Source organism: Gobius niger, assembly GCF_951799975.1.
Source record: "Gobius niger genome assembly, chromosome: 6".
Lineage (NCBI taxonomy): Eukaryota > Metazoa > Chordata > Actinopteri > Gobiiformes > Gobiidae > Gobius > Gobius niger.
In genome coordinates, this window is record NC_136857.1 from 24,116,888 (window position 1) to 24,143,005 (window position 26,118).

The following is a 26,118-nucleotide window of genomic DNA, read 5'->3' on the forward strand; positions in this document are numbered from 1 at the left end:
CCAAGACCAAGGCATTCAACTATTTCACGCTTTTCATCAGCAGAGAGACCCTTTTTCTTTACCATATTGCTTGAAAATGATGATCTGCATAATAAAGTGGAACATCCTTTTTCAGTAGTTTTTCTCTTAACTGGGCTTAACCTGAAAACTAATCATCCCAGGTCTCTGAGATTAATGTCAGTGATTCATAGAGCCCCAAGACACAATACCATCCATGAGTTTCATTGTTATTATATTATTATTTTTAACTTTTTGACACAAAAATACAATTTGCATAATAATTTGGAACGCAGTGTTAGTGTCGGCGGCAAGTCCTCCAGAACCATCACACTGAACACAGGGGCTCCCCAAGGCTGTGTGCTGAGCCCCCTCCTGTTCATTGTGCTGACCCATGACTGCACTCCAAAGTACGACTCTAACCTCTTCATCAAGTTTGCAGACAACACAACAGTGGTGGGCTTCATCAGCAACAGAGACGAGTCAAACTACAGGAGTGAGGTGAGCAGTCTGGCCATGTGGTGCACACAGAACAATCCCTCTCTAAATGTGGAGAAACAAAAGAGATTGTTGTGGACTTTTGAAGAGTGCGGGTCCAGCATGCTCCTCTAACAATCAGCATCTCTACTTTAAGAAGAGCCAGAGTCCCAGCCTCCGTTATGTGCAACTTCTACAGAGGGGCTATAGGGAGCATCCTGACCAGCTCCATCACTGTGTGGCACGGCGGCCCTCACACAGTCTCTTCAAGGTAATGCCTTTAGGGAGGAGACTGTGGAATCTACAGGTCAGTTCCAGTCGAAGAACAGTTTCATACTGGCCATCAGGAAGGCCATCGGGAAGCTGAACTCCCTGCCCTCCCTCCCACCCGTCTTCCCCCTCCCCCTGCTCCACAATCAAGGATGAGAGAAATATAATTTCAAACCATTCACATGGTTTGACAAATAAAAAATCTTGAATCTTGAATCTATATACACAGGTCCTGTACCAGTCAACGTGTATCTCCATTAAACTTGTCTGGTCTTAGTTGCCATAGAATCTGTAATGCCAGCAGCATGTGTCACATGGAGCAGAGAAAAGCGGTTTAAAAATAACCTTAACAATGGAAGCTAACTACTCTAAGGCTTCTTCTTAGATAAAGAGCAGTGGTGATTTGAGAGGGGAGTAAAGGAGGCCATTCATGAGAGATCGATGCGATGGGCCATCGACAGACAAGGAGTACTCAGGTTCCGGCTGTCGAGCACCTGAGATGGATCCAACCGAAGAATACCCCCCGGACATGGCTTGGATTCAAGCTTTGGAGCGAGAGCATTTGAAATTTGTGAAAACCTTAGAGAGATTTGTTGTTGTTGTTAATATGGTCCAGGGTGAGATCTCGAATTGTGTTTTGTATATTTAGTCTTTTTAAACACATAATTAGACAATTGAACACGTTTTAAGAGTGCTAAATTGTCTAAATAATAATTGACTTGCTGAATTTAAGTTTGACAGAAGATTTGAATTAGGTGATGTTGAGGACTTGTTAAAAAATGTGTAAAACAAAAACATGTGGTAGTACATATTAAAGCAGCACTTAGTAACTTGTTTACCTTAATAAATCCTTTTCGTGGACCCTCTGGGGGTAATACAAGTGTTAATGGCATGAGTGGGGGGGCTTTCATCTCCCCCTGGTGACTCTGGCCAGAAAACCACACTTGCAACTTTCCCTTCTCCGAACCGTAGGCCCCAATACACACTAATGGAATCACAAAGAAGAAGCTAACAGGCTAACAGGCAAAGCCAACTGCGGGCTGGTGCCACTTAAACAGTATTTACAGCCAAGTTTGAGTGAAAAAAAATCTCTCCATTGTGTAATTTGATGTACAATATCCCTCTCTCCCATTGTCTTTTAGTATTTACTCTCACGGACAATTAATGAGTAAAAAAACGTAGCATGCTATGCAGTGATGTACCTGAACGCGTTCATTGAACGAAAGTTCATGAACGCGTTCATATTTTGGGCGAACGTGAACTGAACGCACTGGATTACTGCCTGATGAACGAAACCATGAACGCGTTCATTCTGGTGTCTGTGAACGGCATTCCCGTTCTTTTTACGTTCGTTCATTATGGTGCCAGATTTCTTATATCTGTGGTCAGTGAATATAATTATAAAACCTCGCCGCGCCGTCAGAGTTTCCCAGCGGTTCTAAACTCTGGCGGGTCCACGGTGTAGCTCGCGCTAGCTCCGCTCCGCCCCCGCGCCCACAGCCCGACTGTGTCCAGTTCTGTGGCGCTGAACTCTGCTGTGTATGGCCCTGGCACAGGCCCTGGCACACCGGTAACCAGCGGGTCTGCACGCTGCCCGTGAGCAGCCACAGAGTGAAGGTACAACGCTAGTTTCCCTTGTGTAACATGTGTAGCTCCAAACTCCTCTGCTCCGCGGTGCGCGCTCATTTGCATAAAGTCACAATGCGGAGTTTTTTAAAGCAGTACTAAGTAACTTGCACTTAGCGTGCCCCCTAAAGGTCACTTTTGGTTAGGTCACTGTCGTAAACACTCCGCACCCTCCGCCGCTTGCCCCACCTCACAGCTACATGCGCACCTTTACTCTCCCAAGACATAGAAGGATAACATCGTTGAACAACACGAAGAGATGTCTGATGAAGTGGGTACAATCATATATGATCTAAAAAAAAATAAGTAATGTAAACAAGTGCCAGTTTGTCTTTCAAAAAAATCAATACATTTTCTCCAAAGACGATTCAGCCTCATCATGTGTACTGCCACTGTTTACACGTAACTAGCTAGCTAGCTTTTCTATTAGTTTTTGTATTCATTATTATTATTTGTATATTAATAATAATGTACAATTTACAACAATTTCACTTGTAAATCTACTTTTATGCAACCTAATTTGAGTAGGTTTATTTAGGTTGAGCACTTACTCGCCTCTTCCAGTTATATCACGAACGGCAATTTACAGACGTCACCTTATTTTTGTAATTGTTTACAATATTACAGGAATTACTTTCGAGTTCATCATCATCTTCTGATGAATTCACTGTTCAAGCCATGGGTTCTGGTGGTGCGAGGCCCAAGACCGGAGCAAGAGGTCGAGGACGCGGGGGGAGGAGAACTACACGACCTAGGGACCTGACTTCTGACGATCAAAGAAGGCTGAAAGATCTGCAGGACCGACGTATGGCTGAGTTGCAGGTATGACTGTGCTACTGTACTGTATTATATTACCTTGGAATATCTTTTTACCTCATGGTTCACATAATACACATATTACATGTATGTAACACACTAGTACAACCTATGAATGTGTTTGTTTTAGGAAAAGATTCAATCACTGAGGCTGGAGCAGAGAGACATCCTTCTGCAGAGGGTTGTCCAGAGGACACCTGGGATGCTATTTGACATTCTGTCCCTACTAGAGAACCCACATCCCACCCGTCCCATAACTGCTGTCAACTGGTGCATCTGTAGGAATTGTCGAGAGATGAACACAGATATTGAAAAAAAATGCTGCAGACAAACCCCAGAACAGTGCATCAGCAACATGGCGCACATGCAGTACTATGTTTTGGATGAGGGAGTTTTGCGTTTGGCCGCAGCTGCTTGGAACGATATCTTTGCCCTTGAAGACAATCCGCAGCCTGGTGAAGAACATCGTTGTATGAGACATACTGCTTATCGACAGTATGTCCTCTGGCAACATGGACGTCTTGGTGAGGGCAACAGAGTGGTCATCCCCAGCTGCTGTGTGTGGAAAATAAGAGACAAATTTCCAGATCCTATGGAACAGTACACTGGATTCAAAGTGCGACGCCTTGTCTAAAGTATTACACTTTTACAGTTTTTGAAGTTTTGTTCAATAATAATGTACATGTTATATTTCAAGTGACATTTTATTTAGAAAATAAAGCATTTATAAAGAAGCCTTGTTATTATATTTACAGTGAGTACTATATTATGCACACGATAAAACGCCATTACACTGTCGCATCATCAAGTCTTCTTGGACCAGTATCCCCCCGGGACACATGTGCCCTCACCAGTTCTAAGGTGGGTGGTGGCTGCACAGGAGCAAGTACACCCAGACGTCTTGGGTCATCAGGGTGCATAGTTACTCGACGGGGAAGGCCTTTACCACTTTTCAGCCTCACAGCAAGGATAGCCTTTTGAATCTCAGGGATGTAGGAGTAGGTTTTCTTTTCTTTCATTTCGTATGCACTCCATGTTGCTGATTTTTTGTTGTAAGACTTTCGGTACCTACACAATGAAATTAATAATGAGTGAATAGCAGAAATATGCAAAGACCTTACACAAAATTTCGCAGTAGTAACTTGCATTTTCTGTCCTTCCTTGTTGCGTGCAGGCTTGCGTCGGTTGTGTTTATTGTAGTCTATGGCAGCAAGGCAAGTCCGCGCTCTATAAATGTCCAATGTGTAGGACATGCGCTTTGCCGCATACATCAAGATGTGATTTTGGAAGTTTTCCAAGTCTGATGTAGATCTGTGTGAGAAAAAGAAAAGATGACAATAAAAAATGCTGAAAAATACAAAACATTGTATCGTGTAGTGCAGGGGTCTCCCACATTTTTACTTGAATCAGAAAAGACTCATGTTTTGCAGATGTATGTGTTCAGTGTGTTCCTCAATCATTTGGTGCATATTATTTTGCAAAAACCATAACACAGATGACTCATCAAGCATAGGTAGATATGTTGAAACCTTTGAGGTGCTCATATGAGAAACTGGAGAGCTAGTGCTAACTTATCAGCTACTGGTGGAAGACCCCTGTTTTTAAAGAAATAATAACTACTTACCTGAAGTTTATAAACATCTTCACCTGTGTCAGCCATCTCTTCTCAAACACAACTTCTGTCAGCACCCGATGAGCTTCAGAACCTGCCAGCATGTGTTAGTACATACCTTCAAAATTTGCTCTGATTGAGAAAGGAAAAAAATACCTGGCTTGATCCAAGGCTTATCCTGACTCTCTTCAGCAAGTGGTTCATGTTCACAGCTTCCTGTGTTTATTGCAAACATGATGTATTACTCCAGACCACATCATCTGCCCCCCCAAATAAAAAGAGTAAATAGTAATCAAGAAAAACAGCAAGACACACACTCGAAAAGATGTTCTAAATGCGAAGTACCTTGAAATGCTCCTCAGTTTGTGCCTGTTTACTGCAATACCAGAAATGGTTAACTATGTCCTTTGTCCACATAATGATTTCCCTCTGCTTCTTCTTAGTTCCCACCTGTTCATGGTACACAAGTAGCATGTTTGGTTTTAGGCATGAACAATGATCAATTCCTACCATATTATAATAATCACAAAATGTTTTAGTCAACAGTTAATTGTTAACAGTACATAGACAATTTCTACTTACTCGACGCAGTTTCTTGCTGAGGCTTTTTGCAGCATGCCATATGTCAAGGGAATGTTGAATTCCCTTATATTTGCCTCGCACAGGGTCTGTAACACATAATGTAGCATCATCACATCCCTGCTGCATGCAATTTACAATTAGGTTATATTGTCCTTACGAAGCAAAGCGCTGATCTGTGGGTGAGCATCAGTGACCACCTCTTTGATCTTCAAGTCTGGTAGCAAAGCTTCCATGGTGCGGCAAAAGCACTCCTTCTCCATGATCACAGAGTTCCTACCAACCATCCTCTTGTCTATTGAGTCAATGTAGACAATGTCTCTTGACACCTGCTCAATAGTGGTGTAGGTGCAAAAATTTGCACAGTGACCTGAGGCAAAAGAAAAATGGTCAGCAAACAACTATCCAAATTCAGCTGCAGAGATAACAAAGATTACCAGGAGAGTCCATTCTGCCATCACCTAGAAAATAAAATATAATGATAAGCACATGCTGTGTAAAAAAGCTTAGACACATTTGTATCACAGCCATAATGTTGTTCATTCTCAGAGCAAATAAAAGTGCACTCACCAAGGAGAACAACACCATCTTCACGACGCAAGCGTCCAATGACTTCCGCTCTTGTTTGCTCCCAGTATTTCAGTACAGGTCCTTTGCAATATGCCTCTTGAATCCTAAAAAAGGTTGACTCTGCAACCATACCCATTCCCATAAACTTGAAGAGGAGAGCCACCTTTCTGTAGTTGTTGAAAGTAGTATATTTGCAGATAGCATGAAGTTACCACCCTGCATCTTGAATTTTAGTGTTGGCTGTGAATTCCAGCTCCACACCAGATGACCATAGGGGCATAGCTGTAGTAAATAAAAATAAAAACAATACAATAGCGCTAGGGCAGTACAGTGAGTCACTTCACAGAGATACATAGCATTGTTCAACATCTTACCCAATTCAAAACCACTCCAGTCCCACGAGGTTTTAACACAACCTGAAAAGGTTGTACACCAGGACAAGGCTGACCAGTTAATTTGTCAACATAGCTGCACTTCTCGACAGGCAGTCTCAGATGTGTGGCAAGGGAAAGGAGGTTGTCATTAAATGTAATATTTGCTCTTTTCCCAATTAGATCATCCTCAGTCTCTACACGATCTTCATCGGGTAAAAGATCCAATTCTTCTGGATCATCTGGGGTATCAAAATCAAGGACAGTCTCATCCACTGTTATTTCCCTGAGCTCCTCTATTCTTGTGCCAACAGTTCTGGGAAAGATATTACTTATTTTTTTATCATATCAATACATATTTAATTAGGTAGTTAGGGGCAAAAAAATTAAAAGTTACCGCAAACATAACGAAGGGACAAAGTCCTCATCAGAGTCATCTTCAACATCTATATTGCCAGGGTCATCCCAAAAATCATCCATCTCAATGCTGCATCAGAAGAAATATAATATATAATAAAACATTTTATTGAAGGAGTGTGATCTGAATAAATGAAAAAGGAAATGTTCAACACTTGCACTGTGTCTTTCAAATGGCTAGTTTCGCCCTCATCTGGAGAGTCAGGAGGATGGTCTTCTGCTATGCTCATGGAGTGCATGCTACAACAAAAGGCAGACAGTTATACAAGAAATGAGATTCAACACACACACAAATAACAAACAAAAGTAACCTTGTTTCCAGTGCCACCACTTCACCCTCATCAGGCAAAGGTTCAACACCAAGATCTTCATTGGCTTCGCATCTAGTAAGATAGATTGTTACAAATCACAAAAACGTCAAAATAAGCTTTAGATACAGTTCTGAGAACATACTGGTCCTGATCAGATTCCTCTGTAATGCTTGAGATGGGTAGAGTCGGTGGCCTTGCTAGCGCTTTGCTCGGTGTTGACGTTTGCCAACGATTATAACTATTAGAAGGAAGAAATATGAAATGTCACAGTTCTCATAGAGAAAGAAATACCGATGTAAAAGTGTCTTGACACAGAACATGAAGCTTCAAGCTAGCCTTGCCCTGCTCGTAATGTACTGACAGTTGAAAAGCTACGCTACTTTCACAACTTCAGTTGCTGTCAGCAGATTTGCAAGCATAAAATATTTGCCTGAAGCACTCCTTTATCAAAATGCAGATCTGCAAACATACATAGTGTCCACCTGTGTCCAGCCCTCTCCTCGCTGACCATGATCGCGCATCTAACGCGGAGTGCGCACGGAGCCATAGCCGGTCAACTACACAGTAAATTATAGCTATCCGCTAGCTATCCGCCACTTGCACATTCACACAAGTTTCACGCGGCTATTGTCAAAGCTACAGTCATTACTATATTCGTTTGGTGCGAGATGGTATGCCATCTTGCTAGCATCTGCTAGCAAGATGGCTACACGCGGATGTTGATACATTTGAAGGGCAACATATCACAGAAAATCTTACTTTTACGAATAAACGTTACTAATAGACGTTATCAGATGAAGTACTTACAAGTCCAGTAACAAGATCGCCAAGTCTGCGTCCAATTTACAGCCTTCTTTTTCTTTGAGCTCTCGCCATCTAGCAAATGCATTCCCCAAGTTGATTCGTTTTTGCGCTCTATGTCGATCCGATTCCTGTTTCTTTTTCCTTCCTTCCTCGGACAAAGGTTTTATTTGCCTTTTTTTTGCTGGTTCCGTCATGATAGAAATTTGAGAAAAGATAATGTATACACAACCGTGAGCAGCCGCGGGGCTGGTGATAGTCTAATGAGTGTGTATTGGGCTGCCGTAAAGCAGTTCGTCGTGCCGCGAGAACGAGAACAGAGCTGCGAGACTGGCACCGGTGCGGAGGCAGTCAATCTGCAAATGCGGTTTTCAGGCCAGAGACAGCAGGGGGGGATGAAAGACCTCCCAATCATCCCATTAACACCTGTATTACCCCGAGAGGGACTACGAAAATGATTTATTAAGGTTAATAAGTTACTTAGTACTGCTTTAACTTCAAATTAGCTCCTAAAACATGTTTTTTTTCACATGATAAATTAACAAATTAACACAAATGCAATTGAATATCTGTAGCTTCATTTTCCACTAAGAATTTAAAAATTAAACTTAAAAAAAATAAAAACCAAACAAAATATGATTAGCAAAGATATCCAAAATCCACTCCTAAAACAGTGACAGGCTGACATGAAATAGCTTTAACACTAAGTGAGGAGGCCATGATATTTTTTACTCATGGCTGAAGTCAACTTTCTCCAGCTCTCCCAAGGTTGGCAAAAATGCATCTCAAAATACATCAGATTGTTGCTTTAAGATATGGAATATAACAATATTTCCCTGAGAGAGGAATATACTGTACTTCTCACCTTTTTCCTGCCTGAATAACAGCTCGCAGCAAAAAAAAAAAAAAAAAAGAACTATGAACTAGTTCATTTTTGGAACCATGAACGAACTATTAAGCATGAACAATTATGAACTATGAACGAACTAGTTCATTTTGAAATTTGTGAACTGAACTTTGAACTAGTTCATGTAGGAAATGAACTTTCCCAACACTGATGCTATGACACCTGCAGTAGCGCTTATGGCCTCGAGGCGCATGAGTTACTTAGTACTGCTTTAATAATCAACTACAATGTTTGCGATGTAAATATGACAGATTATAGCAAGGATGTAGTCCCGCGGCAGTTAACAGAGATAAAACACACACACAAATAGGCTACAAATACAACAAGTGACAACAAGTCAGCAGCACTTAAAGTGTTCTTGGGCTTGGTTTTCTCTTATTGGGGAACTATTCCAGTACCTTGTGCTTCTGACTGAGAGTCTCCAAATGTGGTTCTCCTGTGTGAAACCTCAAAGTCCCCCCCTCCAAGCTGTGGCCCTGCACGGTACCTATAGAACTATGGTTGAATGAAATCTTATAATGGACGAGGTGCAAAATGTTATAAACAAAGCAGCCATGTTTAAAATGAACACAATGATCAATTACAGTTGTGCCAATAGGTTTACACACCCTGGTGGATTTATTTTTGTATCATCATTGAGTGGGTTATACTTACAATGGTGAAATGAGAATGGTTTATTATGGCTTTTTGATGTCAAAGCCTGGTTAAAATCATTCAAAATACACCTATTATTATTAGTACAGACTTTTTGGGATTTGACTTTATATAACCACAATGGGACAGGCCCGTTTGTAAAGTGCCTATTCAAGCCTGTGTTACTCTGAAAACTGAAATAAATGTGTTTTGTCTTTTACTGTAAGAAATAGTCTGAGAGAGACCGGTTAGTGGAGCTCCGGGACACCACCACACATGTTCAGTCCCGCAGTGCACCTTCCATACCGAACCAATTAGATAAGAAAGAGCCAGAGAACGGAGAGTCTATCGTGTGGAACTCATGCAAAATGTCTTCAAAACACAATCGTGGCGACAATGGCTGAGTAGTTTAACACTGAAACATAATAAGAATGTTACAGAGTCAGTGACAAATAAAAAAGTCCAAGAATTTTTCCAGGGTCTAAATGCGCTCTTTGACTTCGGTGAAGGAAAGTCAGATTCCACAAATTTGCCATCTAATTGTAATGAACTGTTTTGTTATATCGGACTATTAAGGAGACATTGATCGATTGTGAAAAGGCATTATGCGATCTGCCAAATGTAATTTAGGCCTGACTAATCGGAGGAGGACAGACGGAGTACGTAACTCACCTTCAAGTGCCTTGCCTCGTACGTGATATTATTTATAAATAGCTGGAGACAAACAATCGGCCTCTGACTGTATCTGTGACCAATACACACTCACTGTATTTGGCTTTTTTACAACAGGAAGGGCCGGTGTGAAAAATCAATGTCAATCAATAATCATTGTATGTCTGGATCTGTGATTAGAATCAGATTAGGTTTTACTACCACTGTCTGTGAAGGCGCATACGCAAACGAAGAAAGTACATGGAAAAGTTGTGAAATAAGTATTAAGTCAATAAGGGCATGAAAAAATAAACCAGATACAGTAAAATTAGTTAAACCCTGAATATACAAAATATAGACAATATACATGTCACGATAAACAGCAGCGTGGTTGGTGGGTTTGCTCATGCACAAAAGACAGCAGATATGAATGTGAATACCACATAGTGTGATTATAGCTGTGCAAATGACAGCTGGCAGGTTATTTACTGTTTATGAGTCTGATAGCGGAGGAGGAAAAGCTGTCACTGTGATGGGAGGTTATGGTCTAGTTCTGTCCAGGCTCAACACTCATTGGATTTCCATAAATACAGTATTTGCAAAAATACTTACAGTGAGAACCAGATGTTTACATACATTATATAAAAAGACACACATGCATTTCCCCCCCTCAGTGTCTGACATGAAACCAGAATTAACATTTCCGTTTTTTTTTAGAATTTGTTTTTTACTTTTTACAAAGTCTGAAGTTACATACACTAAGATTACTATACCTTTAAACAAATTGGGAAAGCCCAGATGATGACCATGACCTTGGAAGCAAGTCTGGTTCATCCTCGGGTGTAATTTCAAGACACTTAAAGGTGCCAGGTACATGGAAATGTCCAGTCATCATCAGAAAGAAGGCGGGTTCTATGTCCCAGAGATGAACGTGCTGTGGTCTGAAAGGTGAATTTCAACCCAAGAACATGAAATTGGTAAGAATTTGTCATTTTCCGCAGTGAAACAAGTCCTGTACCGACATGAGCTGAGAGGGAACTCTGCCTGGAAGAAGCCCTTAATCCAAAAGAAACATGGAAAAGCTAGATAGGAACTTGTGCACACAAGGATATGTCCCGTAGTTTGATTTAAAAATAATAATAATAATGTTTTGGCCATAGTGACCATAGTCACGTTTGGAGGAAAAAGGGTGAATCTTGCAGCCTGAGAACACCATCCCAACTGTAGTCTGTTCATTGCTATTCACAGGGTGTCACCTCGACCTCTTTGCTCCAGTGATGGCAGACCGACCCCATCAACCTCTGCTGTCCTGAAGCTTCAACAAGAACTGGACATAAGCTCCATCGTCTTCAGCCCTTTCTGCAGAGTTCTCCCATCAGCCCTGGGCTCATTAAAACCTGTCCGTCCATGTGAGTGGATCTCCTGCAGTTTGGCTCTCCTCGAGGTTTCTCTTTTCTTTCACTGACAGACGGGGCAGCGCCGTCTCTCCTGCTTCATTGCCGGCTCTTTGTCTGTTACTTTTGATCAAATCAGCAATATTTGGGAAATCTTGGGCTATCCAAAAAACGATTTGAATTTGAAGAAGCCCGGTAGTGCGTGATTGATAAAAAATGTTTTATAATTAATGCTCGGTGCAGAAAAGTATTTTTTGAACAAATGTTGGCTTAAGGACAAAACTCTTTTTTAATTCAACTGCTAACCGTGTTTAACCCCTTGGCACCGAGAACAAATGTTTTTCCTAACCAAAACCAGACACTGGGAATGGAGCACACTTTTGTGGTGCAAGCCTTTCCTCTCAGTCTAAGCAGTTCCTGTCATGTCAGTTTTTTGTTCCCTTGTTTTGTCGTCTTGTCTCTGGTCTGGTCCTGTGTTATTTTGACGTGTGTTTCCCATGTCCTTTGTCAGTTCATTGTCAGTGTCAGCCCCGGATCCTCTTGTCTTTTTCTTTCACCAGTTAGTCATTTTATCTCTGGATTATTATGGATTTTGAACACTTTCACTAATTAAATATCACCAGTTTCTGTTGCAGTCCTGCCGTTTGGGTTTATTTTTCTCATTCCACCATCATGACAGTTCCTGTGAGCGCGGATTTCAGTTGTTGTCAATCACAGAGAGTCATGAAAATAAAATGGGAAACTTCCATAAAAGCTCAAAGGGAATAAGTTTGTGTTACCTTTGGCGTATAATTATACATATATATGTTCTTGTGCCTTCTGTTCATTCACAAATATTGACAGATTTTAAATCCACGTGTCCTGCGAAGGGTCCAGGGAGACGACGCAAAAATCGAAATATGATATTTGTTGTGTGGAGAAACATGCGTTACTAAACTTTAAGTGGTTTTCTCTAAATGAAGTTTTTGCTCCACTCATGCAATGAAACAGTAGCAACTACAGACTCTAAACTTTTCAGTCTTGGGCTGAACAAGATTTTTGAGCCTTTTTCGGAGGGATTTTCTCCCTATTCAACCGCAGAGCCAAAGCCGACACAGCGGAAATGTCCCAATGTCCCATACAGAACGCATTAATCAAAGCAAATGTCAGCTTAAGATGGTGCGTCCCCCGCGGGTACCTCAATATGGTGAATTCGTCAACATTTGTCAAAACATATTTGCTACTTTTTACACACCCGAGCGGGAAGAACGGAGAAAAACACAGAGCTATATATCAGATAAGAAAGTAAGTCATAAGTTATGTTCGGTGATTACAGCAGGCGCCTTCTTCGAGCGCTTTGCTCTAATGATATAACGAAACAGGCTTCAACTGGTCGCGAATATGCTAAACAGTTTGTAGCTGTTACGGCCTCCAGGTTCCCTCCTTTTTATATAAAATAAAATTCTAGTTGGGACTTGTGGGTGATTTGAGGATAACAGCTCCTGACAGGAAACGTCTGGCACTCTTTCTTTCAGACTAAAAGGTTGCTGTGTCCTTGCCACTGTACATGATTTATTGTATCATTAGCTTGTAGGTCACAGTCTCCCATTGACAATCGGATCAATAGACTCAATAGTTGAATGGTCGCTACAATCACTGAGGCAGGATTCTCACTGGCTTCACTGTTTGTGCAAGACACCATTGAAATGAGATTGAGATAAATATCTCTGACAGATTCGCAACTACCTTTTACATCTTACATGAACATTCAAAGCATCAATGCGGAGGTGTCCAAAAGTATTTTAAATGATCTGAATCGTATATATTACAGGAGTCTGAAGAGAAGTGAAGCTGCTTTGATTTCCCTTTGGCTCAGAGTTAATAAAGAATATTATCGGCAGATCCATTGAATAATTTATTCAGAACAGGGTTTTGTACGATTCCTTTAAAGACTGCTGTCTCAAGAGAGGGATGATCTGAGCAGCTGCAAGAGCGATCAGGCAGAGGGCGTATGCAAGAAAGGAGTCTGGACTCTAGAGGACGAAGCTCTGCAATGTTGTTATTTGTAGTCTCTTTCAAATATTATATTTATTAATCATATTACTTTGAAGAAACAATACTTACTCTTTCAAGCAGTGGTTCAAAAAACACATAAAGTGAAATATCTTAAAATTTTCCAGAGCAAAATTGTAAATTTCTGTTCTGGCTGATGTGGCCTGAGGTCTGTGACATGTGACATGAAGGATTTGTTTCTAAGTTAAAATGTGTTTATGTAGCGGCGATTTTAGTAAAAAACTCACGTTAAGGAAGCTTCGACACATAAATGTGCTTGAACATTCAGAGAGCTAGACCTCAATGAAGGAATAATATATTTTTTTTACTTTTTGTTTTATTTGGAGGGTCTGACTCTCCTCTTTCCATACATATACTCATTTTATAACTTTTTTACATTTTTAACCCTTTAAATGCCAACTCTCTGTCGCAAATTCACTATAAGAGAGCTATAACTCAATGAAGGAACAATACTTTTAAAAACTTTTTTGTTTCATTTTGGAGGATGACCTCTCCTCTTGTCATACATAGAAATATAATCAAACTTTTAAAATATTAGAACCCTTTCATAGCCAACTTTTAATCGTAAAGTCACTAAAATGTATTGCCATTGTGGCCCCATTCATTTACATGGTCCATAGACTTACATTGTAATCACGATTTTTCAAAACGCTTCTAAAAAAACAGATTCAAAATGTAATTTCAAACTTCTGCATATTTTCTGAACCTTGAGGCTTCAAACTAACGCCCTGACACAGTTTTTTCACCATGAGGTCATTTTTACCTAGTTTGGCAAGAGGAAGAATATGCCTGTTATTTCCAATATTAGAACAGTCGTAAAGAACAGAAACACCCGCATTACTTCATTGTTACTGAATCTTTCCCTTTATTTTGTGAGTTTTTCATCAGAGTGAGTCTGTGGAAGTGTTTAGGAAGAGGCAAGACAGAGTTAGAGGTTTTTGAACCGGTATTTGTACAAAAAATATTGGAGTTCTACAGTCGTCTCCACACCCCCTGCAAACAGCTGGTCATCAAGCCTGATAGTCATTATTTGCCTCTGCAAATGTTCCTTGTTTTTGTACAAATACCGGTTCAGAAAATATACAGAAGTTTGAAATTAAATTTTTAATCCGTTTTATAGAAGTGTTTTGAAAAATAATGTAGGTCTATGGAGTCAAAGGGCCCACAATGGAAATCCATTTTAGTGACTTTAGTCTTTAGTTGGCAATGAAAGGGTTCTAATATTTTAAAAGTTTGATTTGATATTTTGTATGCATGACAAGAGGAGAGGTCAGCCTCCAAATTAAAACCAAAAAGTCTTTTAAAATATTGTTTCGTCATTTTTTTTTATAGCTCTCTAAAGTGAAAAGCACATTTTTGTGTGGAAGCTCCCACAACACATGTTATACTAAAATTGCCGCCACATAAACAAATTTCAACTTAAGAAACAAATCCTTTGGGTCATTTTACACAGACATCAGGCCACATCAGCCAGACCAGCAATTTCCCATTTTGGATTTGAAATTTTAAAAATATTTCATTTGTTGTGTTTTTGGAGCATACACTGTAAACTTTGGGTCAGAAAGTTGGCAATGAAAGGGTAAAACATTATGAAAGTTATATTATCTTTATATGTATGGAAGGAGGAGAGTCAGACCTTCACAATTAAAAAAAAAGTGAAAAGAAATATTGTTCTCTAAAGTTTCAAGCCCATTTTTGTGTCGAAGCTCCCTTAACGTGAGTATTTTATTTATGAGTGTTTATAATGGGGTAAAAATCCAAATGACATCAAATTATTTTAGACCAAAAAATACACCCCCTGGGGAAGTTTCACTCAACTGGCTTTAAAAATGTAGGAGTTATGCAAATAATAAAAGTCAAAAATGTGCTTGGGTGTAGTTAAGGGTACACCAAAGCACACTGTACAGAATAGCATGTTTCCAGGTGTGCTTTTGAGATACTCCCTGAATGTTGTATGTAGCAGGTGAAGTGCTATATGCAGGGGGGGGGGCTTGGAGTCGTCACACAGGAAATGTTGAATTAAACCAACAAAATTACGTGTAATCTGATGTATTTTAGGCGACCACATACTGTTTTAACCAGCCTTTTTACACAGTGTTACATTTACAACAGTCAACAATACAATTGCTTTTCTCTAAACTTAAACCAACAAGCAAACATTGTTTATTATAGAAACATTATTATTTTTTTAGCTGCTATTAGACTACCTTGACTGTGTATTCTATTTATTCATTAACTGTTTGCTTTTTAAGTACTTTCCTGTATCCTGTGTAAGTGTTTCCCAGTGGGCCCCCTACAGCCTCTCTGTAGTGGGGGCCCTGTCCCTCTGCTGCCTGTGTCAGCTCCGCCCCTGCTCCTCACGCTGAGCTGTGCAGGAGAGACACACACTCCAGGCAACTCTAAAGCCAAAACTAGTACTCTTGACTTTTTTATTGCTTTTATAATGTAATGATTAAATTGTTTCAAATTGTACCAACAATGAAGATGACCTGTTTGAGCGCGTCGTAACATAACCGGAAGGTCTGGTGTTTGAATCCCAGCTCCTGTTGTGTCCTCGTGCAAGACACTTCACCCACCATGCCTCCAGTGTCTGTGTATATTGGTGTATGAATGAGAGTGGTTCCTTTCCTTTAAAGCGCTTTGGGCCTAATGTACAGTGCCTCTCGTTAGTATTCATACACCTTGAACTTTTGCACATTTTGTCATGTTTACAGCCCTAAACATAAAGATTTTATTTAGATATTTTTTACTGAACGTTCACACACAAGTAACAGACAACTGTGAAGTGAAAGCAAAATGATACATGATTCTGTTATTTTTCAAAAAATAGAAAAGTGAAAAGTGGGGCGTGCATAAGTATTCATACAGCATTTTCTGAGTGCATTAAATTGCCTTTAAAACATTCCTAATGACTCCAGAATGTTCACACCTTTGCCTAACGGTTAAATAGAGGCCACCTGTGTGTAATCTGCTCTCAGAATAATTTCAGCTCTTCTTTTAGGCCCTCAGAGCTGTGGTCGGAGTGTATTGGTCACTAAAACACATCATGAAGGTCAAGGAGCACCAGAGAGGTCAGGGATAAAGCTGTGGAGAAGTTTAAAGCAGCGTTAAGTTATACAAAGATTTCTCAAGATTTAAACATCTCCCGGAGCAACTGTTCAATCCATCATTCAGAAATGGAAAGAGTATAGCACCACTGCCAACTTACCAAGACGTGGTCGTTCACCTAAACTAAAAGACCGAACAAGGAGAGCACTGGTAAGAAATACAACCAAGTGCCCCAAGATAACTCTGGAGGAGCTGTGAAGTCCTGCCACTGAGCTGGGGGAATCTGTACATGGGACAACTATAAGTCGTATCTACACAAATCTGGCCTTCATGGACGAGTGGAAGAAGAAAGCCATTATTGAAAGGAGGCCATAAGAAATCCCGTTTGAAGTTTGCTAGAAGTCATATGAAGGACACAGCTCCATGTGGAAGAAGGTGCTTTGGTCAGATGAGACAAAAATGTAACTTTTTGGCCCAAATGCAAAACGTTATGTATGGAGCAAACCTAACACTGCTCATCGTCCTGAGTGCACCATCCCCAGTTAAAAATATACAGGGGGGAGCATCATGCTGTGGGGCTGCTTTTCCTCAGCGGGGACTGAGGAGAGTGTAAGAATAGTTGGGAACATAGATGGAGCCAAATATGGGGAAATTTTGGAGGAAAACCTGCTGGAGTCAGCAAGAGAACTGAGGCTGGGGCGGAGATTCTCCTTCCAGCAGGACAATGACCCGAAGCACAAAGCTAAATCTACAATGGAATGGTTCAATAAAAACATATTAATGTGTTAGAATGGCCCAGTCAAAGTCCTGACCTAAATTCTATTGAAAATCTGTGGAATAATGTGAAAACTGCTGTTCACAACAGCAATTTGACAGAGCTGGAGTTGTTTTGTAAAGAGGAATGGGCTAAAATGTCAGTCTCTACATGTGCAAACCTTGTAGAGTCAGAACCCAAAAGACTTTCTGCTGTTATTGCAGTAAAAGGGGGTTCCACAAAGTATTCATTCATGCTGTATGAATACTTATGCACGCCCCACTTTTCGGTTTTCTATTTTTTGAAAATTAACAGAATCATGTATCATTTCGCTTTCACTTCACAGTTGTCTGTTACTTGTGTGTGAACGTTCAGTAAAAAACTAAAAATAAAATCTTTATGTTTAGGGCTGTAAACATGACAAAATGTGCAAAAGTTCAAGGTGTATGAATACTAACGAGAGGCACTGTAGGTAGGAAAGTGCTATAAGTTGACACCATTTACTATAATTTAGTGGTTTTCAACTGGTGTCGCTTTGAATATCAATGTATTATTATTGTATTATTGTATTGTATTATTGTATCATTTACTTCAGTACACCGTTTAGATTTTGTACCCAACTTTGATTATAGTTAACGATAGGTACCAGCCTCAAACTGACAAAATGTGAGACAAAATATTTATCAAAACAGGCAAAGTATTTAATTAAACCCCTTTGTGAGATTGGGTTGTGCTCTCCCCTGTTTGCTGTTGTTTTGTGTGTTTGTTGACAGAGGCGTAGAGCTGAGCCGGGTCCACAGACGCTGCACTCCTCACTGAGCTGTAGATCACTGTCTCCTCATTAGCTCTGATCTGGAGAAACACAAACACATATGTGGTGACACTACAAGGCAGGGCTACTCCAGGACCAAACTAGTACTAAACCATAACTAATTCAGGTATAAAGGTCTGAAGTACAGTCGCAAACTAACTTTCGTCAGTCAAGCATCGCCTAGTTCTTGTTTGAGAAAAGGAAAGGTTGTGAATATGCCCAATAGGCTAAATGTTTTTTAACAATATTTTTCTCTAGGCATAATAGTGAGGCTCAACAAATACTATACAAATTACCACTACAACTAGTAATGTTACAAGTGTACATGTTTTGTTCTATAATCAGTGTTGCCAGATGGAAGCCCCAAAGCCCACTTAAAATCTGCCCCTTGTGCCCAAGATTTGTCCAATCAATATTGTTAACAGAATAAAGGTCAAGGTGGGAGAGCAGAGTGACATTTACTTTACAGTTACAATGTATGAATTCATTTATGAGATCCGAGATCTGTCTTTAGTTCACGATCTGCTAGTCGGAGAAGACTGACCTAAACTATATGTACTAGTTCTAACCACAACAAAACAGATACTGAAGAAGAAGAAGAAGTCGATGAAGAAGGAGAAGAGAAGATGAAAAAGTAGATGAAGAAGATGAATAAGAAGCAGATGAAGAGGGAGTTGAAGAAGATGTTGAAAGGCAATGAAGGTGGAGAAGATGATGAGGAATATGAAGAGGAAGAAAAGGATGAAGAAGGAAAGATGAGAAGATAAAGAAGTGGAATGTGGCAGGGACAGGTCTGGTCAGGTGATCACATGATTCTATAAAGGGAGGAGCTACACATGCTCACTTCCTCTTTCTGAGCAGGCCTGTGCACACACTGCTTTCTGGTGAGAACAACTGTTTAGGTTTTAAGGTTCTTTTTATTGTAAAAATACTGACATTGTGAATTATTTTGAATTATTTTAAGGGTCCTAACAGTCCAGTTTTAAAGGTATGCTTTTAATTGTCAATTGTTCTGTTATATTGTTTACTAATCGCACTGTGCTTTTTATAGGCTCAGTGCTGGTTGCCGTTTAGTTTTGAGTTAGTTTTAGTTTACTGTGTTATTTCATTTAAACAAGACCTCCCCAATTGGTGTGGACCCAATCTAGCTACAGCTGGGTGGGACAGGGGTTCACTTTAGGTGGTGATTTAATTTGTAGTTTTGGTGGTGGTGGCACATGTATATATGGGTGATTTCTGTTATGGAAATGGTGTTTATTTGTGTTTAACCTTGTGTTTGTTTTTCACTAATAGTATACCCCTCTCACCCCAGCTCGAGGCCACACCACCACAGTTCCAATTCAACCATGTTTAGCATTTGTGTTTAATTGTAAATAAACTCTGCCTTAGGGCTGTTGGACCCACACGGACCTGAGCTTACCTGTAGTTTAAAACACCTTGTTTAAAACACCTTGACGAAGAAGATCATAAAGAAATGAAGAGGATGAATAAGGATGAATAAGATGAAAAGAAGATGGAGATGATGAAGCAGTTGAAGAAAATGATGATGAAAGAGATGGAGAAGATGATGATGAAAAAGCCAAACCAGGAATCAAGCCCAATTATAGGACTAAATCAGGTCGAAGTAAAACTCACCCTGCGCTGCTCACGGCTGTTGTTGAAGCTGATAGAGGCGTAGGACACTCCCTCTCCATCCTTCAGCAAGAGAAAATAGTGTTCAAAGACTGTAGTTATCTTACTTTTGTGGCAGAATTCTCACCAAGATGCTCCCATCACAAACAGTACACACAGCCTTGGTTTCATATTGCTTTTGTCACTCACAGATGGGGAACTGTTTGGTTCCACTGGCTTCCCTGAAAATCACACATACATATTATTTCATATCAAAATGTTGGAAATAAAACACTTCAACAGGATTTGTGCCGAAGATTTCTTACCTTTGACCGTTCTCCAGGTGACTGCGCTGACGACGGCTATGAGCAAAACCACAACGGCCATCGCCGCCCACCACCAGCCTGGAGACAGTCAACAACAGCTTATTATTATATAACAAAAAACGTGGAGAGGTACTTCATCCTTAGCACAGTTCCGTATATGTTTTGTTTTGCCAATGGAGGCAACGGCAGTACAGATGGAGCTGGAATTAAACTGCCACCGCCACCCCAGACTTTTTGTGTCTTACCGTGGCATAATTTGGCTGCCGATCTTTTAAATATACAGGTCTGGGTGTTAGAAATAGTTTTTTAAAGGGTCCAAGTTGGGGGAAAATGATTAAGCATTAACACAATAATACACACAGTATTATTTATTCATTATCCGTTCATTTGGTGGTCTTATTGAACAACCTGCTCTACCATTTTGCCGGCCCGGTCAGTAATAGCAAAAGTTATAATAATGCTGCATTGGTTTTATATAGCGCTTTTCTGGACACTCAAAGACGCTTTACATTGCACTATTTATTCACTCCATACTCGGTGGTGGTAAGCTACAATTGTAGCCACAGCTGCCCTGGGGTAGACTGACGGAAGCGAGGCAACCAGTCTGTGCCATCGGCCCCTCCAACCACCACCAACCGCCACTCACTCACTACATTCACTAGGCTTCCTGGTGTTCCCAAACGGTCTCCCATCCAAGTACCGACCAGGCCCTTCCCTGCTCAGCTTCCAAGGTCTGACGGGATTGGGCAGAGCAAAGGCGGCATGACCTATAATACTGAATACCTCTCCAAATGAGTCCATTCTAACAGTATTTGTGAGTTTAAAAGAAAAGGACAGGTGGGGCTGATAAAGAAAACCATTAGCCTAAGTGTCTAAATAAGATACATTTTGTGTTTGTTTGTCTTCTGACTGTGGAGATGCATCAGGCCCAGATTAGGCAGGTGGCAGCCCATGTGAAAAGAGAACGTGTCATCGAGACAAGGCCATCTCAGAATGACTGTGAAAAGAGCCGGTCTGAGTGTACTTGCACTTGTTAGGACAGGAAGAATACACACAGCTGCTTGGTGTGTTTGGGGACAACTTTAACAGTGTCCAGGAGGCTCACGTTCAAGTCCAGAGGCTGTCCTGTCATCCGAGTCCCATCTCTCATTACTGTCACCAAGTCTGCTCTGTTCCTCTTCAGTCGTCTCTAAATATGAGCAAAAGGGGAAGTCATGGTCAAAATGTTGTCAAATACAGTTCAAAAACTAAACCACAGAATTCTACAGCTGCTTCAGAAAGAATTGGCTCATTTCTGTGGCATCTGCCAATAAGCAACATCCTTGAAAGCAGGGTTTTTTCAAATGCCTGGGCGATAGCGAGTGGTGGGAAGTATCAAAGAAAAAGAAAAGTACTCCACAGTCTATTTTGTGCTAATGTACGCATGCTTGTATCTGTACTTTTTGGAGTTCTTCTTTCAGCGTTGGCACAGAACAATATAGAACATTACATAAGACATTGTGCTTGGTCAAGACGCACAATGGTGAATGAATAAAATGTCCGTGTTAAGCAGTTAATTGAAACTGGGAAATGACTGCGGTTGTTATTATGGCTTTTTAATTAGTGCGGTGACCTTTCTGTATTTAATATTTAGCTTAGAATAATGTATGCATACAGAAAATACCCCCTGGGCCTATGTGCCGGCACGATTTTTGGATATAAAGTATGTCAAGTAAAATGTGCCTGAATCTGAAGCACAGTGAGAATCGGTAGGAAAAAAACAACTATACAACTGTAATCCCCTTGTGAAAAAAAAAAAAAGAGAGAATGATTGGGTAAGCCGTCTGAAAGGCCCACACAGTTTACTCGTCCAACTCATTCTCAAGCACATGTGCAAACTACTACTGAATAAAAACACTGAACACTTTTGCACACATTTTCATATACAAAATATTAATATATAAAACATTCTACTCGGGATGCACCGATACCACTTTTTCTAAAACTGATACGAGTACGAGTACTTGGATTTAAGTACTCGCCGATACCGAATACCGATACGAGTACAAGGCATTTTCTTCAACATTCTTACTTTTTTCACAGCAGGTTGGTTTGTAATTAGGGAATTTACTCATGTACATTTCCTTAAGAAAAGTAGGCGACACATTTAAGAGCAGTTATATTAGAATTGTGCTGATGCCATTTATTTATTTATTTTCATTCAATATAATTTTTTATTTTTATTGCACTGTCCATCATAGACAGAAAAGCCCATGTTCAAAAGCTCCCCAATGCCTGTGCTTTATTCATTTATGTATTTTTATTTAACAATAGTATCAAGATGTTACTTAAATGGTCTCTTTTCGTCTTTTCTTCAGCTCTTGACGATTTTCTCGTGTGTTTGTAGCAACTTAGCGAGTAGCTACAGTGTTTTTATTGTTCTGCTGCAGCTCATTTTCGCTCAATATAAACATGCTGTATGTCTTTAATTTGTATTTTCTGAGGACTTTTTAGTCGCTGGGTTAGTTTTTCAGAAGAATAAACCCCTGGGCATAAAACGGCGTCAGAATGGCCAAAACTGCTAGCCGCGAGTTAGCAACGTTAGCTTGTATGTTGTAAACACTGCAGACGCTGCAACACTAACAACATTTAGCTCTGGTTAAATCCAGCACAGACTCTGATTTAGAGAGCGGCTCTATGTGGAATATTGTATTTGCACTAAAGAATTCTACAGTTTGTTGCTTCTTCTCTCCTCAGCTGAGAGGTGCGCTCACCGCACGTCAAATGGTATCGGTTTCTGGTATCGGGACCTCATGAATGAGTACGAGTATGAGTACAGGCATGTGGTATCGGCCCGATACCCGATACTGGAATCGGTATCGGTGCATCCCTATTTTCTATTTTCATAAAAGGCCTATTTCTCTCAAATATTGTGCACAAATCAGTCTAAATCTGTTTTATTTGCCAAGAGAATCCATCCCCCCTCACAGGTGCCTGATAATGTCTACAATAAAAGGACACTCTGAAATGTTCTCCATTTGCCTCACACAGTGCAGCCAAGGCCAGATTTATGCAGGGGCTTACAAGGGCTAAGCCCAGGGGCCCAGCAGGTTGAAGGGCCCATGGGCATAAGGAGAAAAATGCGTGCTCAGTGTGGGCTGTCAAATTAGTTCCCTCTCTCTTTGCATACTCCCTATATTGTTCTGATGACTTTTTACCCGAGACTAAACCAGGTCTAAACTAGGTCTAAACCAGGACAAAGCCAGGACTAATCTGGGTCTAAACCAGTTTTAAACAAGGTCTGAGCCATTTTCATTGAGTTGACCATAACATATGTCTCTCCATACCATAATCCCACCGCCCCAAGTTTCTCAGAGACACCTTTGGAGACGGCTTATGGTAGAGAAATGATTGAATGCATGTACCGGTGAACATTCCTGCAGTCAGCATGCCAGACATCTGTTGCAATGTGCTGCATGTCAAACTGAATGTTTCAGAGTGGCACTTGTGAGGCGGAATGGATTATTTTTTGTTAGAGCAACCTTCATTTATATAGCACCTTTCACAGACAAAAGCCACAAAGTGCTTCACAACACAGTTTAAAAATCAGAAATTACACACAATATAAAAAGTCAAGGCAACACAAAAAGCCTTGACTTGAAAAGAGTAGTAATTAAAAGTCTGAACAGATAAATGGTAGAGGAGAAGTGCTCACTAACATAATTTGAGACAGTGATGTGAACACATTTGCAACATTTGAGAGGATTGGATTTATTGTGTAAGAAAATGTTTTATATCTCTTGAGTTCAGCACATAAAGAATGGTAGGCAAGTGTTTTTTTTTGTTCAGCGTAGATACCTTTGTTCTGTGTGTCTTTGCAGATTTTGGTCGTCTGTGTTTCTGTGGTCGTCAAGAGTAAAACTGTGCTCTCCTCTAAAACATAAACGCTATTTTAAGTTATTGTCAACAAGTTTAGTTCCAATGTCTTACCTTGTCCCTCTGCTCTGAAGTCATATCGATACTTCTTCTTATTAAAAGTCACTTCGCATGCGATTTGTTGACGTCTCAAGTTGCTAGGCACATGCAAGGAAGACCTGCAGCTGGATTTGTCCACTTTGAGAAGGGTGTGTGTTTTTGTCCCTGGGGCGTCCATATCCAGCCATTCGACAGCGACGTTGGTGCAGCGCCGGTTTGTTGACACAGAACAAGTTAACTGTGTCCCTGAACTGATTGTAGCTTCCCTCACTGAAACAGAAATCGAGAAAGTATGGTCATGAATAGAGGGGCTCAGGCACAGTTACCTCCTTGACTCCACTCGGCGTGCACTCCACTCAGCTCAAGTGTTTTTCCTCCACACGAAAGAGGGGCAAGCAATCAAAAGTTTTATCCATTGGAAAATAAGGCCAAGTGGAATTTACAGGTCGCGAGGTAAACATTTGTGTGTTTTGAAGGAGTTTGTAAAGTTATACAGGTGAGTCAGGTGATAATATGTCCTGATTTAGGCCCTTTACAACCAAACAATTCACTATGAGAATTTATGTTGTCTCCCAGTTATTCATTTGGAAAATTTGGTCACTCCAAGTTAAAGCAAGAACTATTGTTGTTGGCAGTTTACTACTGTGTGTTTGATTGACTGGGCTGTCAATCTCTGACAAAGTCAGTGGCCTGAGACTTGTTGATCTCCTGCCTTTAGATGATCAGATTGAAAACCTCCGTACTCACAGGAGACGATGGACAGAGAGATGAGCGTCTCACGAGACTGTCCTCCAAAGCTGCGGTACTGTCTGCATGTGTACCGCCCAGCCTCCTGAGCCCGGACACCTTTCATCAGCAGAGAACATTCTTTCGTCAGGTTTACTCTCTGTTTGTTCCTCAATCCTCCAAAATGAATCAGCTCCACTTCTTCCTTAGTATCTACAGACTCATGAATCCACGTCGTCAGGTTACAACGGTCTTGCCCAGGCTCAACGCGATCACAGGGTAAAACAACATCCACTCCCTCTTCCACAAATTCATATTGAATCTGGAGTGATTTTGCTACAGAGAGAGAAAAGAAGAATGTGTCAGTAACCACCACCCACTACTTACACAAAACATGGGCAGGAAATTGCAAACTTGCACTCCATTTTAACACATACTATGATGATACGATTACCTGCGAACTGCAGCAGTATCGCCAGAAGAGGTTTTATAATCCGGCAAAACTCAGTCATCGAGGCTATGTCTCTGTGCCTGTTTGTTTAGGCTTTCACAAGACACATTTTCACTTCCTCATTCGTGTTATATTTATTTGTAGGCCACTCTGCAGCTGTTTCTCTCACTTTCCCCCCTTATTCATGAGAATTCCCCGGCTGGTACTGTTCATCCGGTGGAATCCCAAAGTCTATTCACCTTATCCTGCCCCGCCCACTTTTGCCTCTTTTTGCCATGGCTCGGCACTCATGACATTTCCAGTTGAGCGCAAAGTCCGTTCACTAAGTGGAGGTCGAGATCTGATGTACAGTAGACTGATTTGTGTAAAATGTCCGATGTTCATTTGCACCAACAAGTGGACACTGCATTGTTTCTCTGTGTGGTCTGATAACGGCTTTAAACAACATTTTTCATAAAATTAAGCCTAGGCGTTAATTCAACCTGGGAGACCAATTTCAGCATCACATACCTCCAACCAGTGATCGCTTCCGTGAGGGCCACACCTCCACCTCCCAGCCCATCAGTGTAAGAGCTGCACCTCCGTGGCAGCCATCTACCTCGGTCCTGCTTTTAAGCATCTAGTAGTCATGGTTCGTTCGCTTCCCAGCTGTGCTGCGACCCGCCTCCACCCCATCTCCGCCTCTTGGCTTCTATCTGCTGCATCTTCACGGGTCTTCCACACCACCACTAGTGTCTCCGGGAAAGACATCCCTAGCTCCAACCTGTCCAACTTGACTTCAGTTCTTACATCAATGTCTACCGCCGGGGTCTGATCGCCAAAAACTAATATTCTGATAATAAATCTTCCTAATTGCTGCTCTTGTCTGTGTGAGTCTATCCAGGTTGAACCAATATGAGTGAAAGGGCGGGGCCGGAATAAGGAAGACAGTAAATACAATCTCAGCCTCTAAT

General features: G+C 40.8%; 3 protein-coding genes across 5 annotated transcripts; all 3 read right to left on the reverse strand.

The window, feature by feature from the left end:
• Positions 1 to 3,295: 3,295 nt before the first annotated feature.
• On the reverse strand, positions 3,296 to 6,119 carry LOC306964765 (uncharacterized protein). Its single transcript, XM_079558915.1, has 9 exons — positions 5,948 to 6,119; positions 5,815 to 5,838; positions 5,538 to 5,747; positions 5,381 to 5,466; positions 5,144 to 5,248; positions 4,955 to 5,058; positions 4,811 to 4,892; positions 4,333 to 4,497; positions 3,296 to 4,254 (listed from the first exon to the last, which is right to left on the reverse strand). The coding sequence occupies exons 1-6, from the start codon at positions 6,087 to 6,089 to the stop codon at positions 5,005 to 5,007; spliced, it is 621 nt and encodes a 206-aa protein (XP_079415041.1). The 5' UTR covers positions 6,090 to 6,119; the 3' UTR covers positions 3,296 to 4,254; positions 4,333 to 4,497; positions 4,811 to 4,892; positions 4,955 to 5,004.
• A 5-nt stretch (positions 6,120 to 6,124) lies between these two features.
• LOC306964766 (uncharacterized protein) lies at positions 6,125 to 8,174 on the reverse strand. The gene is made up of 7 exons (XM_079558916.1): positions 7,854 to 8,174; positions 7,189 to 7,284; positions 7,047 to 7,118; positions 6,895 to 6,975; positions 6,716 to 6,805; positions 6,322 to 6,560; positions 6,125 to 6,229 (listed from the first exon to the last, which is right to left on the reverse strand). Exons 1-6 carry the CDS (start codon positions 8,042 to 8,044, stop codon positions 6,557 to 6,559), a joined length of 534 nt encoding a protein of 177 aa, XP_079415042.1. The 5' UTR covers positions 8,045 to 8,174; the 3' UTR covers positions 6,125 to 6,229; positions 6,322 to 6,556.
• A 9,698-nt stretch (positions 8,175 to 17,872) lies between these two features.
• On the reverse strand, positions 17,873 to 25,236 carry LOC306964019 (uncharacterized protein). Of its 3 annotated transcripts, none has more exons than XM_079557850.1 (9): positions 25,169 to 25,236; positions 24,736 to 25,050; positions 24,004 to 24,258; positions 23,872 to 23,946; positions 21,140 to 21,223; positions 20,035 to 20,112; positions 19,919 to 19,950; positions 19,733 to 19,792; positions 17,873 to 18,138 (listed from the first exon to the last, which is right to left on the reverse strand). In XM_079557850.1, exons 1-9 carry the CDS (start codon positions 25,224 to 25,226, stop codon positions 17,992 to 17,994), a joined length of 1,104 nt encoding a protein of 367 aa, XP_079413976.1. In that variant the 5' UTR covers positions 25,227 to 25,236; the 3' UTR covers positions 17,873 to 17,991. The 3 variants fall into 3 exon arrangements, with proteins under 3 accessions (XP_079413976.1, XP_079413978.1, XP_079413977.1); XM_079557851.1 differs by having other exon boundaries at positions 18,004 to 18,138; positions 19,857 to 19,950; XM_079557852.1 differs by lacking the exon at positions 23,872 to 23,946.
• Positions 25,237 to 26,118: the final 882 nt, after the last annotated feature.